At 34.4% G+C, this 18,564-nt stretch overlaps 1 protein-coding gene across 1 annotated transcript in view; it reads left to right on the plus strand.

The window, feature by feature from the left end:
- Positions 1-17,965, plus strand: part of C15 (homeobox protein C15) — a 38,145-nt gene extending 20,180 nt beyond the window's left edge. The window contains exon 3 of the mRNA XM_028313916.1: positions 17,328-17,965. Within this exon, the coding sequence (XP_028169717.1) occupies positions 17,328-17,625 (298 nt within the window). The 3' untranslated portion in view covers positions 17,626-17,965. The remainder of the gene's footprint in view (positions 1-17,327) is intronic.
- The last annotated feature ends 599 nt before the right edge of the window (positions 17,966-18,564 follow it).

Below are 18,564 nucleotides of genomic sequence, written 5' to 3' on the forward strand. Positions count from 1 at the left end.
ATAAAGCGGTATATTTCTCGTAAATATCAAATGCAATAAATCTCCCTACAAAATGCCTATAATTACCTCAAATGCGAGGGCGTCAGTCCTAGCTTTCATGTCGTCATTAAGATAAACTCACTTTATAAACCACCAGTTAAAGAAGACCTTTAAATACAAGACTCCTTCAAGAAAGTACTGTGTGATAACCATGACTATAGCGTGCTCGCTAGCGACTGCATAAAAATTACCAGTGTGCTTACCATAAGATCGCTAGCGAGTGTGTCGAAAAATCTCTGAAGATTTAGTTTTTGAAAGATACCGCTAGGGGCTAGGGGTGCATTAATCTTTCATACATTTCATGACTTTTTTACGCAGTCACTATCGAGCACACTATAAACTCGATGAAATGTATTTTGTACAGCACCCCTAGCGGAAAATTTCAAGAACTAAAATCGTCATAATGTTTTTACAAACTCGCTAGCTTTGGTGTACTGTAAACTTTGGTAAAGCTACAGGTCTCTTAATCTTGGTTCTTTGCCCTGATAACCAAAACTAATAGACCTCACATTATGAAGCAGAACTTTCCTGACAGGGGTCTCTCAATTTTAGTCCTTATCGATACTTAATAGCATTGTATTATAAAACTTAAGTAGTACTTGAGGTACTGATAGTGTAAAGTGGGGATCTTTTAATTACTGTCGTAAAGCAGGCTGTGTTGTGCCTGAAATCGTGTCTGCGTGTTTAAGATATCATAGGAGTTGATTAAGTTTATGTATGTCGCGATACCATATTTTGAAGCACGCTTCATTTACTTACTTGCTTTAAGGGTGAATTTTAAGTAAAAGTATCAGGAAAAATATTTTTGTTGCCACACTATTTATTGTTAAACAGTCCGATTGAAAAAAATATAAGAAAAATTGAAATAAAAAAGTCAATAGAAGACAGAAGTAAGAAATAATATCGTAGTCACATTTACTTATTATGCTTTTAGAAAGCTCAGCTCGTCCCAATGTAGCTTTTTAACATGAACTACTTAAAAATAAATCGGTTCAATTCAAATGTATCTTAAGTGGATCTTAACTAATACTTAAAAAAATAATTTCCAAATACAACATTTGTCAGTTTCGCAACAAATCAATGTAATCAACATGGAAATTAATTAAAACAGTTCAATCAATCGACACGTGTTCCGAATGCTTTTAAACGGAGCCAAATGAATTTTAAAGCAACACGCATTTGAGCTAGTTCGGAAACATAACCACAGTTTAGTAAATGAGGAACAGTAACACCGAATCTGAAACCATTACAGAGTTTTTTTTTGCCATGCAAAAACTTATGGATATGCCGTTTGATCCTTCCTTAGTTTATTTACATAGATTTTATAATTAAATTATTTTACGCATTCGAATAGTTTATAACAAAGTGCAAAAGTTGCATTATAATTATTTTTTAGCAGATTTTAATTGAAATAATATTTTGATACAAAGACATTTTTCTTCTATCTTAAGCGCACACGACGCCGCTATAATTTAATTATTTATTGATCAAATATTTTTTTCTCAACTTCACAACATTCTCAAGTTTCTCACAAACCCATGCTACTGACCCACCTTACACTGTGGCACGAGGTCAATAAATTTAAACTGGTCTATAAAAGCGGATAACAAATAATTTGCCTATCTGCTATGTGTTTGTTTTTTATGGCCTTTTAACATTTCTTAAAAGGCATTTTATATTCAAAGTGATGTTTTATAATGATTCATTTATTATACTTACAACATGATGGGGATCGGACTTCTCTGATAAGCACTGAATTCTAACTAGCACTTAATAAGTTATTTTGGGATGATAACCATACATAAACCTTGCAAAATCCAATGAATAAAGATTTTGCAAGGTTTATGGTTTATTTCAAATCAAGATGAGGTACTAATCAAGATGTGCAAATCGAATATTCAGTCCAAAGCTAAAAGCTTAAGATCAATTCTAAGCTTTACAAAAAATGGCGCTGGAAAATAGATATAATTCCTACAAAATCACCACGTACTAGATGTGACATCACATCTTAACCATAATGTAGTTGATAAAATTACTTAATGATAATTTAGTTAGTGAAAGCAAGAAAGAAACAGTGTGTTGTAAAAATAACATCACATTTTAAGATGACAAGCAGCTAGACCACGGACTCGCTTCTCACCTCAAAACCTAGAATTTGAATTTAGAATAATTCTACTCATCGAAACTTGAACACCGAATATAACCAGTTGCCAGTTTCAATCTCAAATCTAGAACTTGAATTTAGAATCATTTTATAACTATTTACTCATCGAAACTCCAGCGAATATTGCCAGTATCAAAGGCAAAGGCATAAAGCACACAAAACAACATTCTAAATTGAAAACCGCGAGACAATGCTGGCTGGTGGCATCGCCGATTACCGTCTAATGGACAACCGTTGTTTGTGTTCGGAGCCGATAACGCGTGCTCGATACGCGCGGCGCCATGCCACTGCCTTTTGTTTTTGAAAAAAAAAACGGGTGGTCAAGGGAGATGCGGGCTATGCTAAAGTGCGGTAGGTCAATTCAAAAACTACTAGAAATCAATGTGGAAATCTCCTACAATTAATTCAATAGGTCCTAATACTTATCTTTGTTTCTAGAGAAACAAATCGCTAACATAAGAAAACTTTTAAAGAAAAATATGTATTCACAGACAAGTAAATAAGAGATGTAGGAAACGAAAGACACAGAATAGTCAAAGTCCTCTCTTTTCAAGTTCTTCAAAACACACTAAATTATTAATTGAATGCTTGTATAAATAAAGTCCATATTCTTTCTAACGGTATGTCAATAATTTAGCAAGATTCTATTGTATTATGGTTTATCAAATTCAATGTGGACCCCTAAAACCTCCTGCGCTATAGATTTGATCCGCAGGCGATAACTTTACGCGATAGTTACTTGTTTCTGCATTCGGCATACGTTACCGCCATATTTGGTTGGCGCGTAATGCATGTTTACTGGCAAAATGATTTTATTGTGTTATTTCTTCGTAGGTGCACATCAGAATAACATTTTTGCTGTAAAATAGCATTTATTGCAACTACATTAAGATGCCTCAGTGTTCAGATTGACGTGCTTTCGTCTGTACCAATAAAGCCTTACTCTGAAAGCTAAATTTCGCGATTGCAACTCAAAATGTGACTATTTAATTTTATTAATCACTAAAATCGTGTACTTACAAACTTATTGTCTTTTTATTTTACCTAGTCACCTAGTGATAATCTGTGTGTGGCATATAGCAAAGTTATGTATGATACTAACTAAATTCCTTATTTTTGAGATTTTTGACCAGAGTGAGTTAGGGTGCAAAAGATACTGGACCCAATGTTTGGTGCAAACTTTGATACTATAGTTGGTTCTTGGAGCCAATCGTGGACCCAATACAAGCCAGCCACTAGCGATCCAATATAGGGTGCAAAAGATACTGGACCCAATGTTTGGTGCAAACTTTGATACTATAGTTGGTTCTTGGAGCCAATCGTGGACCCAATACAAGCCAGCCACTAGCGATCCAATATAGGGTGCAAAAGATACTGGACCCAATGTTTGGTGCAAACTTTGATACTATAGTCGGTTCTTGGAGCCAATCGTGGACCACTAGCCATCCAATAGCCACGTCACTATTTTTTGTCAAATATTTGTCTAATCGGTAACCGGTTCCATCTTCAGTGTTGTGACAGTCCCTTCACTTTCGCTTCTCCTACCGGCTCTATTTAGTTATGGTCGATTTATCAGGCGTCTCACCCTGTTAATGCCCTTATCTAAGGCTTGTTCGTTGATTATTAAACCCAGGTTATCGTTAAACCCAGGTTATCGCTAACGAAGGGTGACGGGAGCGGCCGGCGCCATCGCGGCAGCGGGATTTGTAAAACTTGATTAATACTGAAAGAATCACTCTTGACGGGGAGGATATACTATTGTATGTTTTGATAGCTTATTACACTTTGAAATCTAGCATCTGAATTATATTCTGTATTTTAAAATCTCGTGTAAAAAACATCCTACGAAACGGCTATTCTTATGAAATTTTGGGTGTATATTCAGCAGAGACTAGAGAGGCCTTTGTCACGGTTAATAAAGATATTACCGTGCCTTTGTCGAGCAGTGGACGTCATTTGGCTGAAACGAACGATTCAGTAGGTCTGACGATGACGAATACAGGTGAGTTACAGGCACAGACCACACAACCTATGGTCTGTGGTTACAGCTTCCTCGTTGTGGATAAAAAAAAAGAATAGGACGTAAACTAATAATACGTACTTAGGTGATAAAGGTTTTTCACGCGTAATCGCGGGCGTAGCTTGTATTAAAACACATTTGGTTAGCCTTGTAAATCTTGTAACACTACTTAACTTACATTACGTGCGAGTAAAGCTCTTTGAAAAACAGAAATATTTTAATGACCAAGTACTAAATAGAAAGAAAACTTGGAAGAAGATAAAACTGTCTCAGATAAATAGTTTAGTAACAATCAAAGTTTATTAATTTATGACACAAACAACTCTTTTCTCTACCGATAATGCACAAACACGCAAAAAGAATGACGCATTACTCCAAAAATAAACAATAACTCACATTGTCTGAATAAGGCTTTGGAATTTTGGGTCTTAAAAGAGGTTCGATAAGCAACGCATTTTTGTAACAGATACCTTTTTATTGTTCCCTTTTACAATAAAACTACACCACATTTAAAAGTAACAAGGTATTTACGCAATATGAGGATCGTAAATCTGTAAAAAACCGATAAACCGGTTTATTCATTGAATCCTTTTTAATACGGCACTTGACATCACTAAAATTGTAATTGTTTTGATAGTTTTAATAAGTTGCATCAATTTAACTTATTTATTTTTATATTATAAAATACAGTTGATCAACTTTAGAGTTAGTAGGTACTAACTACTTTAAATTGCAATAATACACGGTCCATACAGGCATCAGGGACGACATATTCCAACTGTGACAACTAAAATCTAAGACAAAACCTGCAATAGAGTCTAGTGTTTATTCATAATATGAAAGTAGCAATCAGCCAAATGGGTTTCCCATGGAAAAACGTTCTGTAAGTGTCTTGAACGTGAAAGTTAAATCGTGTGTGTCATACTTAGCTATCAGAACGTTATGACGATTTCAAGATGGCCGCGAAATTACGACTTTAATGGCCGTAATGTCACAATATCGCTGTAAAAGTTACTTGTCTATGATGGAAAACTTAGACAAAGTGACATTTAATTTCGTGATCGCTGGCCATAATGTCACAAAATCGTTATAAAAGTTTGATATCTAATGTTTGCAGACGCATGAAAGGAGCTTTAGAGAAAAAGTCACAATATCGCTGTAAAATGATTATGGTTATGAAAGTTACTTGTCTATGATGGCGAACGGATGAAAGGAACTTCTCTTAGAGTTAGACAAAGTGACATTTAATATTGCGATCGCTTTGCGGGGTGAAGGAAAGCTTTTTTTTTTGCGTTATTATAGCTATATTAAGGGCTGTTCTCTACAGCTTTCAATCATTTCAAGTTCAATGAGGGCTATCGTTTTTATACTTAACAGTTGGCACCCCTGGCGATTGACAAGACCTTACTCTACAGTGGCGCCATCTTGATGAGTGCAATTGCGATAGTCCTCCTACCACTTTAGCGCTCACCAGTTGGTGCTACTGTCTTCGCTACTAGCAAGTGACAGGACCTTACTCTACAGTGGCGCTAACTGGTGAGCGCTAAAACTGTACCATGCCGTTTGACTCCTTGTAAGATTATTTTACTTTTGACAATCAATTTCAATATAATCTACATTGTATCAAAAAAGGTAGGAGATAATACTCAATGCATTCGAAGCTCCTTAAGTTTGTTTTATAGTCATCTAATTAAGATAATTCAGGATTAATAGACTGACAGTTGTCTATGACAAATGACTGCTTATCTGTATCCCACGCACGGGCATGGGAGGTGTGAGCGGGAACTATTGTATGAGCTTCTGTCCTGGCGAGATTGTGTGGGAAAGATGCTGTGGAGATTTTATCGTTAGTTATTTTTTAATGTAACTATAGTTGGCAGCAAAAGGTGTGTTTCATCTGCCATTTTGTCTCAGCTCTAGTCGATATGTTGTCCCGAAATGTTGGTACAGAAACAAGAAGAGCGAATATTTGGAACATAATAAGTGTCTTTAAAGGGTCATCTGTACTTATATAATTACACTTTTAATTTGTATTTGAAGCAGTCAAGTGTTTAAAAAGTTTTTGAGCACAAATAATGGAAATTCGTTCAAGGCAGACAGAGATATTTTGCAGAAGACAAGGCAGATAATAATGACTCAATGATTACTGAGGATTTGTTATAACTTATAGCTATGTTTTCGTTTTTACGATATTGTAAAAGTTGCCAATTGCATGCTCTCTAAAATATTCAAAACTGAAACTGTGACATCTACCTAATGTGGTTGAAAATAAGTGTCTTTTTACCACGACACTGATGAGCTTTCGACTGCACTTACCTATTGATTGAGCTTTCATAATAACACGTTCCAAACTTTGATTCCATTGTAACGAACGCACATCAACAGTTTGGAATCTTATGTAACTTATAATAGGTGTTATTTTGCAATAATAATGTAGGTATATTTACTTTCGATTGTAAGACAATAAATTACATGTAAGTAATAGTTCAATGGGAAACAATGGGCCATACATTTCATTCCACACTTTAAACTTATCTCTCTTATGCAAATCCGTAAGGATGTGACACCACGATATATGATGTATCGATAGTTTACATAACATATGGATAAACAACGTTTTATTTGTTTCTGAATGTCAAGTCGTTTCAAATATTCGATATGTCATACTTTGTAGAAAGTTTCGAGATTAGGAATGTTTATGTGTGACTTAATGAGTTTTTATTCAAGTTGTAGATAGCAATAATTGACAGTGTAATTTATAAAACTTGTCAGAGCGTATGAATAAAACAATATTTTTAAATAGTAGATTTCACAGGTAGTCTGTTATTTTTTAAAGATAAAAAGTTTGCTTTGTCAAAGCCATCCCAAGTAACATTTTACTCCATTTAAGAGTTCAATAGTCGTTCACATGTACTCCACAAGCTGTGTATGTCAGCTGTATACGAGCTGTATAGCTTGCTATAATGCTTTTATAGAACCAGTTTGGGCACAAATTAGACAGCTTTAAGTTCACTATGGCTGTACATTAGCAGTATAATAGCATTATAATAGCAGTTTAAGTAGTAACATCGTACTTAAGGCTGACTTACGGCACTATATGGGACGCAGTGTGAACCATACAACGTACGTGAGGACAATAAAGAGTAACAAGTGGCTAAATGCACAGCTTTCAAAGTTATAAAGTCCGACAAAAGTACTCCAATGCTACATAAAGTTCACGTGTGTCCTAAATTATTTCCACATTTTAATATTAGTTTGGTATTTGTACGTGAGTGCCAAGAGGAAACAACTCGGGCGGATAATATAATCATTTATGCAAATAATAACACGGGTTTTAAATACTTAATAATGTTAATGCCATTGGGAATGCAACTTTATCGTGAAATGTATACATATTTACAGCTAAAATATTTACGCGCCTCTGTAAAAACGCGATATTCATTTTAAAATATTTAAAACTGGCTGAGAGGAAATCTACAATTTTCAGTTTTTGATATTGTATTGGCATTATAATTATACTACGGTAATTAATTATAACATGAAACCAAAACTCAATCGCTCTATCTGCGAATTTTGTGATAAATCTGCATTAATTTTGGAGATTTATTTGGTAAATATTTTAGGTTATGTAGAACAAAATGGTGGAAATGAAATACGGCTATGTGAACTGTTATAACTCCAATTTAATGCGGTGAGCGTATATTAGGTTCACATGTGTTCTGTTAGAATGCTGTTATCTATATTAAGTTCCACATTTGTACCACTACAGCGCTAATGTCTATAAATTTATTCTAATGTGAACTTATGTACAGCTTTAAGATGTACCTAGTTCAGGTCAATTGTGTATCTTTAATTCTTTCAAATACTGAAATTTTAGAGATCCGCAATAAAAATTATTAATGTCCGTTAAATCGCCTAGCCCAGGTACTAATAGTCAAGTATGAATACCTAAAGCATCAGACGGTAGTGTTCCCGGTTTAAATTCGTTTATTATGCCTGACAATTTATTCAAAGCGGAATGAGGAATACGATTTTCAATAGCCCATGTTCTTATTTTTTTGCTAAAGGTTAAATAATTGTCTAAATCAAAATTGTATTCACTATCACTAGAACTGCAATCATCACACTCTGATATCTGTATATTTTGAAGGGAACTTTCAGGTTCAGGCATAATATTTTCCTCTGCATCATGTACAGAACCACCATAAATACAACTAAAAACAGGCTTGGGGAAAAGTGTAATAGAATATCACATTCACATTCATTTTCAGCTTAAAGCAAATAAGAGTAGTACTTGTGGACAAATAAACTGCTATTGATGTTAATGGACAACACATATAGTCCTTTTAACAGCCTACAGTGCACATGCGAACCATTGAAACACTTTTGTACAGATAGTAAAAAAAGGTTATTTTATTAACACAAACAAGTCCTACTACAGCTACTAGCTGTATAACAGTCTAAAACAAGTAAACATAACAGCCTTTGGCTTTATAAATGACCACGTGTGTTCTATTAAAATGCTAGCTCTATAACATCGTACAAGTAGGCCGTTAAACAGCGGTTGCCGTATCTCTACCCTCCTATAATGCTCTTAGTCAGACGGCTAACTAAAGGATAGTTGTTAGAGTATTATAACACCAACAATCGTATAAAAGTATAACTCTACACTAGTCTACACTCCTATAAGTCCCTTAGACAGGTATAGGTGTAATTAATTGCAATAATACAGCTTATACATCACGAGTGAACTGTACTAATGCTTTAAGTACACATTGGAACTAAATGTGAACTCTTAAATGGAGTAAAATGTTACTTGGGATGGGTTGACAATCTATAGCTCGTGTAACTACCTCAGTCCTACGCTCCCAACTGATTATTTTAAGGTGGCAGATGATTATTTCAAGACTAAACATCCTACTAATAAAATAAAATAATAATTTCTCTGACAAGACTGTGCACTTGCAAATTAACTAGATAGGTATGTAAATGTAAACTTACGTAGGTACTAAAAGTGTTTTTGCAACCATTCGATGCTATGAAAAAAAAACTTTTATTGCACAGAATAAGAAATAACATTATAATAAAGGGCCATGTTAAGCCGCAGACAACCATCCTGATTGTTGGCATTGCGTATCTTTTCCATTATTTTGAATTTATTCAGGAAAACAAACCATGAAGACACATTTATATTAATTTCCGATCATTAATCCCCTCCATCGAACCAATCAACTCAACATAATAAATAAGAGCGTTAAATAACCCACAAGTCCATAATAAATGATATTTAATCGCCAGAGCTCGTTGCCTTTCAGGCCACGATGCTGATCAATTTGCCGCCATTATGCTCGAATCGCCATAACAAAGGCTCCGAGTTATACATACATGTACAGTTACACACTTATACAGGGTGTAACATGTGTGGGCACATTTACTGGATATTGTTTTCTCATTGGGGGAGGCCTATGTTCAGCAGTGACGTCCTATGGCTTAAATGATGATGATGATTGTTTACAGGAGATGTACCTCATGCTGCATCTCACTTAAAATCTGGTGAATTCAGGTGTAATTGCTGTCGTTTTACATTAAAAAAAATTACACGCTCATGTTTTGCTAATGTATCTTTGAATATTATAAGGAATCTACGTTTCACTTGTATGTAGGTAACTCAAGCCTATGAATGTATAATGTTAGAATTTATTGCTAAAATCTGGGTTTTTATGAGAAACTCACTGGCATCGAATTATTCATAAAGTTATTATGTAAAATTAATAACCGGTCAAAATCTATATTATTCCTAACTGACATGACTGTGATATAGCTTTACTATTGTGAATCTCAGTACATCGCACAAACGCACCATATAATAAAGATTAGTCTATCTAATAACATCTAAAGAAAGAGTCTTTCCTAATAATATTGCAACAGAGCAATATTGTCTTTTCTAAATAAACCACACATCCTGTATATGCACATACACGCGTAGCCAGGCGGCAACACGGGCCAGCAAGGGAGATAAATATTGCATGAAGAACACAACTCGGCAGTTTGACTCATCAAATATTAACCGCGGTGGAAAGACGGTACCCCAATTTTTACTTGCACAATGCTACCGGGTTTAGTGCCTATTCGTGTGACGTTTACTGGCGTTTGGCCTCCTTAAGTTTATTTTATGTGAGACACGGTTTTGTATTGATAACGATGTTTTTTGTGAGAAGGTAATGTCGTTTGTGTGTACTGTGACTAGTTAAATTTTTAGGCCTAAGACTCAGTGAATGGTCCAATAACTGTAAAATTTAAATACACTATGAGTTGCTCTGCAATTATTGTAATTCTTAATCAATTGACTGCTGCAAGAGAGGACTGCTTGTCCCTAAACAGGGACTCTTGTAATTTCTTGTGCAACTTATCATGTTTAGAGATTTGTTATTACTTGGAAAGCGTTACACAATAATAATGTAGAGCATCCTATAAAGTATAGATACAACTCTACTATACTATCAAGTAAATGTTTAATTTCATAGAATATCAAAAAACAGTAAGTAGTGCATGCTTACCTACATAGCTAAAAACCAACAATAAAGTTTCCTCGAAAGAGCTATGCGCTATAATGAATGAGTTTACCCGAAATACGTTGACTTGCTGTCGCTATCGCCCCCTTAAATCAGTGGGAGTTTTCACCCAACTAAATGAGCGTAAACCTTTAACGGCACCCAAAACGACTGTCGAACCTTCGACCAATTTCCCCGTACTATTTACACATTCTAAAGGTCAAGCCGATTCCCGGGAACATTCGATTCCAGCCCACAATCGGCAAATCGAATCAGACTCGTTGCACGCTCCAACACGTAATGTACCTCCGATAGAAACATGGCGGGGGCTTCTTTATTTATTTATGTACTGCTTCATTTTCTTCCTGTAATTCTTTTCCCTTGTATAAGTGAATATTAAAACTCCCGGAATTAGGGTGCGGTCATCGTTATCGAGAAGTCGACTTTTTCCCCTCACTAAAGAGTCTATTTTACGGGATGCACGGTGCAATTTAATTTTCTTTCGGTGAAATGAATGTAAGCCTATTTGTGATTGCTTAAGGTTTACTTTTGGTTGTCAGATGTGGCGTCACATCAGATGTCTTTGGATAATTGCAGCGTGTAGGCTGTCTCCTTTGGAATTAGGAAACAAATCCGTTAGCTGATTGATACAGGGGTGTGATTCTGAGGAAGGGCGATGCGTGTTTTCCTCTCGTTAATTTTTATTGCACTTGCCTCTTTCTATGTAAGAGTGAGACAATCGGTACGCCATTTTATTACATTCCATTTAAGATTTCCATTCTACTTACTTACATACTACACTATACTTAAGAATGTACTTAAAGTCTTAAAAGTTAAAGAAAATGATTGAGTACGCTCAAGCTCAAAATCTCAACTTAGAAACGGAGGGTCAACAACAGTTTTTTTTGTAATTCAAAATCAAAACAGTCATCTTTTTAACGTTAGAAGTCATTGAACATATAATTTAGCTAATTTTCTTTCATATGTGGCATTTCAACATTTTTTTCGACTGGTTTAAATGGTAGGTCAAAAATGTTATTTTTTATTTTTATTTTATTTATTTATTTTATAGAAACCAATCATCTCATTCAATCAATAAATTAGGCTCTGGCTCCCATTCTATCTTGAAAATAGCCAAACCCGCCACCGACTCAATAGAATTGCCTATTCCCTCGTGAAGCTGAAGTATTACTTTTCTGTTTAATTCCAAGTCTTCAAGCAACTCTCCTTCAAAATTACAAATTCGGCCGCTTCATCTATAATGCAGGGTGTTTTTATGAGACCCAAATCTTGAAGTTGAGCGCCTCTGGATTTATTCCGCCGTTTTGATAACTGCTGGGGGGATGGACGTTTGTTATTTGTTTTTATAGTATTTTGGTATTTAGGTATTTGTGTTTGGGTCTTGGTATCCGTTTTACTTTGATGTAGGCACCCATCTATTATATGACTCAGAATCGAAATCGGCCAGCTAGCATATGATGCGTGCCAATATTATTGTCTTATCAAGGCATTTTATCGATTTTAAATGATAAGCCAATTCATTTGTCGTCTAAAATCGACGATAAGATTATATCGTGAATCGCATCCTAGGCTGTCAGGAATCAACTGGTTCCTACGTATAAATCGTGCTACGTCATCGACCTTCTTCCGCTGTTATTTTGTTCCTATAAACTCACTATTTATACAAAATACTAAGGGTAAATTAGGCATAATTTCTCACCCTGACATAAGTGCCTAGATACTACCTATCAAGCATGCCTTCAATACATATTACCCTGTGGATAAACAGCTTAATGAACCGCAACGCCCCGATGTCTGCGCGCGCGACTTATAAAATAATCAAACCGACATTCCTAATTGCTACGTTTGGCTTATTTAAGGCGAGTTTAATTGTGCCCCGCTTTATCTAATTATAAAGACGAGCCTTAACTCGGGCGGCGAATTGGTAGGGATGGGGCAGTTATCGGTATTTTTGTCGACAATTTTATCGATAGCCGTTAAAGATTTTTTGTTTACAGTGGAAAAAGCAGAATTTTTTTTTGTCAAAATGTACTTTTACATTAAATCTGAAAACATTTCCATGTTAGCTGATAAATTATATACAAAATAATGTTTTTATTCGTTGGTTAGGTTTTTAACAATATTGCATACTTTGTCGATTGCGTAGACATTTCAAAGTCAATAAAATAATGTTGGTCAAAAACCTAAATTCGGTACGAAAATACATATTTTTTTGCAGCCCAGCGCCCAAAGCTGGTATCTATTTGACTGCAGTCACGCCAGTCACATCAGATGTTAAGTGAGACTACATCTCACGTCTAGGACAGAATTTATCGACAGGACAATCGACTACTTCCCACCACTACCCCGTACCTCGTACATTACCGTTCTAATAAAGTTCTTGGTACGATAATAGACTTAGCGCTTTGTTCAATCATTCATTATCGTTCTCCAGAGTAATTAGAGCCCTCACAACTCGTTATAACGCCCCCCTCCCTTAGGTTAACCCATTCATTGAGGGGGGGAAGGGGTCTACCTTATTGGTCGAGGCTACGGGGAGGCCATATATCAGTCTAAACTTTGAATTTAACAGAAATTAACTTTATATTCATACCATTGTCAGTTTAATGAATTACAAAGTCGAAAATTTCTTCGCGAGGAGTTGAGAGTAATTTTATGAGGTATGTTGTTTTATGAGGTAGATTATTTATCCATGTTGTATGAAAAATAATGAAAATATAACAGTGTTGCAGATAATGTTTTGTAAATGCGTCACACAATGCATCTGGATGCAATCTATGCATCTCTATCATAGATTTAAGCCTCTGATTAGTTGAAAATCAATATTTGGACCTTTCGAAGGTTCAACACAGCAAATTGGTTGCTGTGTTGAGTTATTCTTTAGTGTAGATTCATCCTTATTGCTCACCGTCTAAAAATGCATTTAAAACAGGACACGAAAACTCAACATGTTCATATTGTTCATCATGCCCTGTTTTAACGAAACAAGAAAGTATTAAATGTGATACATACATAATTGTGTATGTTGCTCGCTACTGTAGGTATGCTTATTGAGACTGGATAATTTATAAAATGCTTACATATGCATTACCTTTTAGGGACTTTTACTAATGAACACTTATCTTTAAACGGCAGATTATGAAACAAAAATTACGATAAAATCTACAATAATTGAGACAGTTTAAGTAACTGATAATCGACTAAAAGGTTTATCTGAAGACTGGTTTGGGTAATACGTAACCTTACTGCTATGGTTTTAAAGGTCAGTTTATGAATGCAAATTAATGTAAACAGGACACTCAGGAGTAAATGGTATCTTAATTAGTCTGACACAGGCGCTTGAGCTTAGTAATGGAGTATTATCGAGACTTTAAGTACAATTTAAGTTATTCAGCTCTTGTATCTGAAGTTATTTTTTATTTAGATTAGAAATTATTTTATTGCCAACACAGTTGTCCTCTCAATTAAATGTATTACTTCCAGTTAAGACAATTTAACTTATATTTTGATTTCATTCCTGATAATAATCTAATCTAATAAAATGTATAGGTATGAAGAAAGACAGCTTCTAGTTGTTGCAATTCAGGAAGGTGAGTGAGCTTTACATGGTGTGGCGGCTCCCTACTGTTCGTTTTTCAAAAGTTTTGATAGACATTACACTAACTGTAATGTGCAGTATACGTACACACACAAGTAAAGCTCACTCGCCTTCGTGAGATGCAAGGACTATAAATTAAGTGACTGTATATTTCCATGTCAATATTTGAGACTTGTATAAATCCAAGATATTCTATTAATTTATTTATAGAAATGTTTTTCTGTAGCTAAGTTTTGCTATCATTAAGTTATAAACCGTTTTATAAACATTCTCATTACAAAGATGCTCATATTTATTAAAGTTTAGATTAAGAAGCTTCCACTTTGGGCGTTAAATTTTAAATTAAAGTGACGCTTAGCTGAAGTGTGTTCACCCCTTTTAAGTAAAGGCCACTAAGAGTTAAGTTGTTCGGGTGTTTTAGCAACCGCCACAGAATTAGCTCGGTGACATTTTAGAATAGATTTATTTTATAGCTGGTACTGGTTTGACACCGACACCTCAATACTCAATACTCAATACTCAATAGTTTATACACCAGACACTGGTACTTAGTGTCTGGTGTCGGTGTACCTCAATTTAATATCATCATTACATTATTGACTGTAAAGTGCGACATGGCGACATACGTGGAGAGAATTAGTCATTACTGAAGGAAAAAATTACAACAATATTGATTTCATTATTACTGATAGTGCCCTTTGGATGATTCTTTTGGTGGGTAAATTACCAATTTTCAAAACTCCTGGATTTTCCAGGTAACACTTGGAAAATGTCTTTAGTAAGTCTAACTCTTATATTTAATTACTATACAAGCTCAAAATTTTGCCCATAATCTTCACTAGCCTCTTCCAGGGAACCGTTTCTCATCGTTTAGCGGTTCAATATTATCCAAGAAGCCACGACTCGTTGGCCAACTGGTCCGGGCTTGGATTGCGGTCGGCGTTTGCGGTAACCTTTGTTATTATGGGATTATTTACGGCGAGGAGAACCATGACGCTTCATTGTTTGAAAAATAAATTGGTGACGACAAAAGCCTGAATAATGTAACAACTTTGGGTTGTTAGTAAAATATTTTATATAGTAATCGATTTTTTATAACCTTTCTACATTATTTTCAGGAAGTTAAGCTAATTAAGAGTCAATTTATCTTTGCATAAATGTTGATCTATTCAAGTATTTATTACTCATTTTTTGTATTAATTTTACTCTTAAAACGTTAATCTAGATAAAATAATAAATAATAAATTAATCATTTCAAAAACTAAATAAATATAATTAATATTTACTCACAATAAAACTCAATGTGCTCCAACCACCAAAGATTATAATAACATCCATATACACTACCTAAACAATCTTAACGCCATCCGTCGACTTGTGGTCGGATAAATCCGGCTTGGGGCATAAATTATGCATTCGCAAGGCGTTACTTTGAGAGCGAGTCTACATCGCCACCAAGTTCCAAGTTTATAGCCCCAGACGATGTGCTTGACTCTAAAGATCAACTTGATGGTATCCTGCAACTAAGTCAAGTGAACGACTTTCGTGAAACTCTGCCTTTTAAGTAATAAATTTCATAGATTGTTTAGAATATAACTTAAAACGCTGAGTAGTAAAATTAAAAGGGTTTTAAAACATTTTGTTAATGATTTCAAGTGTAAAATAATACTTCTTTTAAAATTACATAACTTCATTTTAAGCGTTAATAATAAGCACGATATGAAGGTCAAATTTTAAATCACAGATGCGTTTGAAATGACAATGTAATAATGTTCTATCAATTTCGCAATTCGCAAATAGATTAGATACTAAAGTTTCAACCACACGCACCTGTGCTCCGCTAATCTGCTGTCGTCATTTAAGCCCAATTAAGTAATTGACATAAATCAGGTTAGGCCCCTCTAACTGGCATTCCTAAACTCGTGTATATTTAACGGTGTTTCAGTAGCTCCCACTTAAACTCGCGGTCGATTGACAACGTTAATTGTTTTAATGTACTTTCTACTTTCTACTTTGATACGAGCGGTTTGTGTTGCTTTTCAGTCTGGAAACTAATTAATAATAAGGCCTCTTTTAGAATCTTACTTAAAATATAAGCAGAAAGTCGTTTGACTTGAAAATTATAAGTATAAAGGTGTTCAATCGGTCTCACCTTATATTTTTATTCCATCTATTTAAAATAATACATATCTACACTTATATTATAAATAGGGAAGATTTGATTGTCTGTATTGAATAGAATTAAAATTTGAAACTACAGAACCAATATGAAAAAATCTTTTAACAATAGAATCCTACATTATAATATTCTGATGAACATAGGCGGTACGAATAGCACCGGGTCGACTAGTTGTTATGTAAATAATTATTATTTTCAGATATATCAGAATATTATGATCATTATTCGACATTACATCATGACAATGTGCTCAATGTTTAAATTCTATCATCCTATGTGAAATATTCAGCGAATGGGATCCATTACATTATGCAAGACGCCATTAACTCTGCACTGAACTGACCACTGATGGCTTACATGGGGTTCAGCCGTTAATTACCCATTGTGTTGCTTCCGAAATTACATTGTGGGATTCTGATGAAAATCTTTATACGGAGTAATTATAAGTTTTTTTAGATCTAATGATGGTTGAGATTTAATGTTTATTTAGATGTAAGAACGCAGTTAATAGATTTTACATAAGATCTATCTATCTTCAATAGTTATGATTATTTTGATTATTTTTTTCGGCTTACTAATAAAAAGTTACAGTTCCTTTAAATGTCTCTTCGAAGCACTTTTCAACGAGTGTATTTTATATTTTTAATAGCAAGGGGGTATAATATGCAGAAATATTCCAAAATATTTTTAATTTGATCGTAAGGAGGTTAATTGTGGTTAGATAACCATCTTTAACACTATTTTCTTTGTTACAGACGTCAAACAGCTGAAGAGAGAGAAGCAGAACGTCAAGCAGCGAACCGTTTGATGCTGTCTCTCCAAGCTGAAGCGCTGAGCAAAGGCTACATTCCCGAACCTCCTCCGGGGGCCACGTCGCTGTCAGCGCTGCATTACCAGAGCCAAGCCAGCAACGCGCCAGCCCCACCCTCAAACACCGCTTTAAGCGCTTTGCAAAACCTACAGCCGTGGGCTGGAAACCAAAGCGGCTTTATAAACGCTCCAACAACAAATGCGCCTACGCATCCTCCGCCTGTAGCGTCGCCGATATGTTGAAATTTTTGAATTTGGATCTTACATTTTGGTTTGAAATAAACTCATAGATTGTCGACTGATTTTTGACAGATCGTCTTTACACTTGACACAATTGACATAACTGTGACACTTATAAGTAACTAAAAGTTTAATATTGCAGCTAAAATCTGTTTCATACTTAGTTTACACCCAAAATGTATGTTATTTTGCCCTTTTGATTTTTGCATTCCAAAAAGCCATAGAAATAAATTAATTAGTTCAAAGCAATGTACTTACAAAAACTAATATTAAAATAAATTAGAAGTTAATTATTCGATTAAAATATCGCAAATAATCCTGTAAATTTTTATCATAATGATATAAAAACAAGATCATTTCGCTACGATCAAAAGTTTTGAATAATAGGTACATCTTGTAACTAAGTTTTTATTATAACTTAATAATGTACACTTATTTATAAACTAAAGTTCATTTTATACGAAATCGATAAATTGTACATATAATTACATCAGTATTATTATAATTATTACTTAAAACTTACTTAATTCCTTCGTCAAGTAAGAATGCTATATTCAATGGTAATATCTGTAAAATTTTACATACATAGCTTTAAGAAATTCTATATCTAGCATACTTTGTAAATATACCTAGTTATTAGCTTTTATCTCAAAAAATGAATAAATATTAATAATGCACGCTTTTAAAATAGTTATATTATAATTTCGCTGATCTCTTACCATTCCGTATATTTTTGCAACTGAAATTGTTGTGTAAGAATATTGTTTCATATTTCTATATTTATAAATGTATCAACATGATTTACATAATTATATGTATTGTTTGTATTCGAATGTGATGTGATCCGTAAAAAAATACATCTCTTTTGTGATTTCTTCTGTGTTCATTACTGAAATATAGAGTTACTTAATTTTACAATGTCTCAAATGCTATGCTGGATAA

This window comes from Ostrinia furnacalis, unplaced genomic scaffold, assembly GCF_004193835.3.
Source record: "Ostrinia furnacalis isolate ACB-3 unplaced genomic scaffold, ASM419383v2 OfSCF4414, whole genome shotgun sequence".
NCBI lineage: Eukaryota > Metazoa > Arthropoda > Insecta > Lepidoptera > Crambidae > Ostrinia > Ostrinia furnacalis.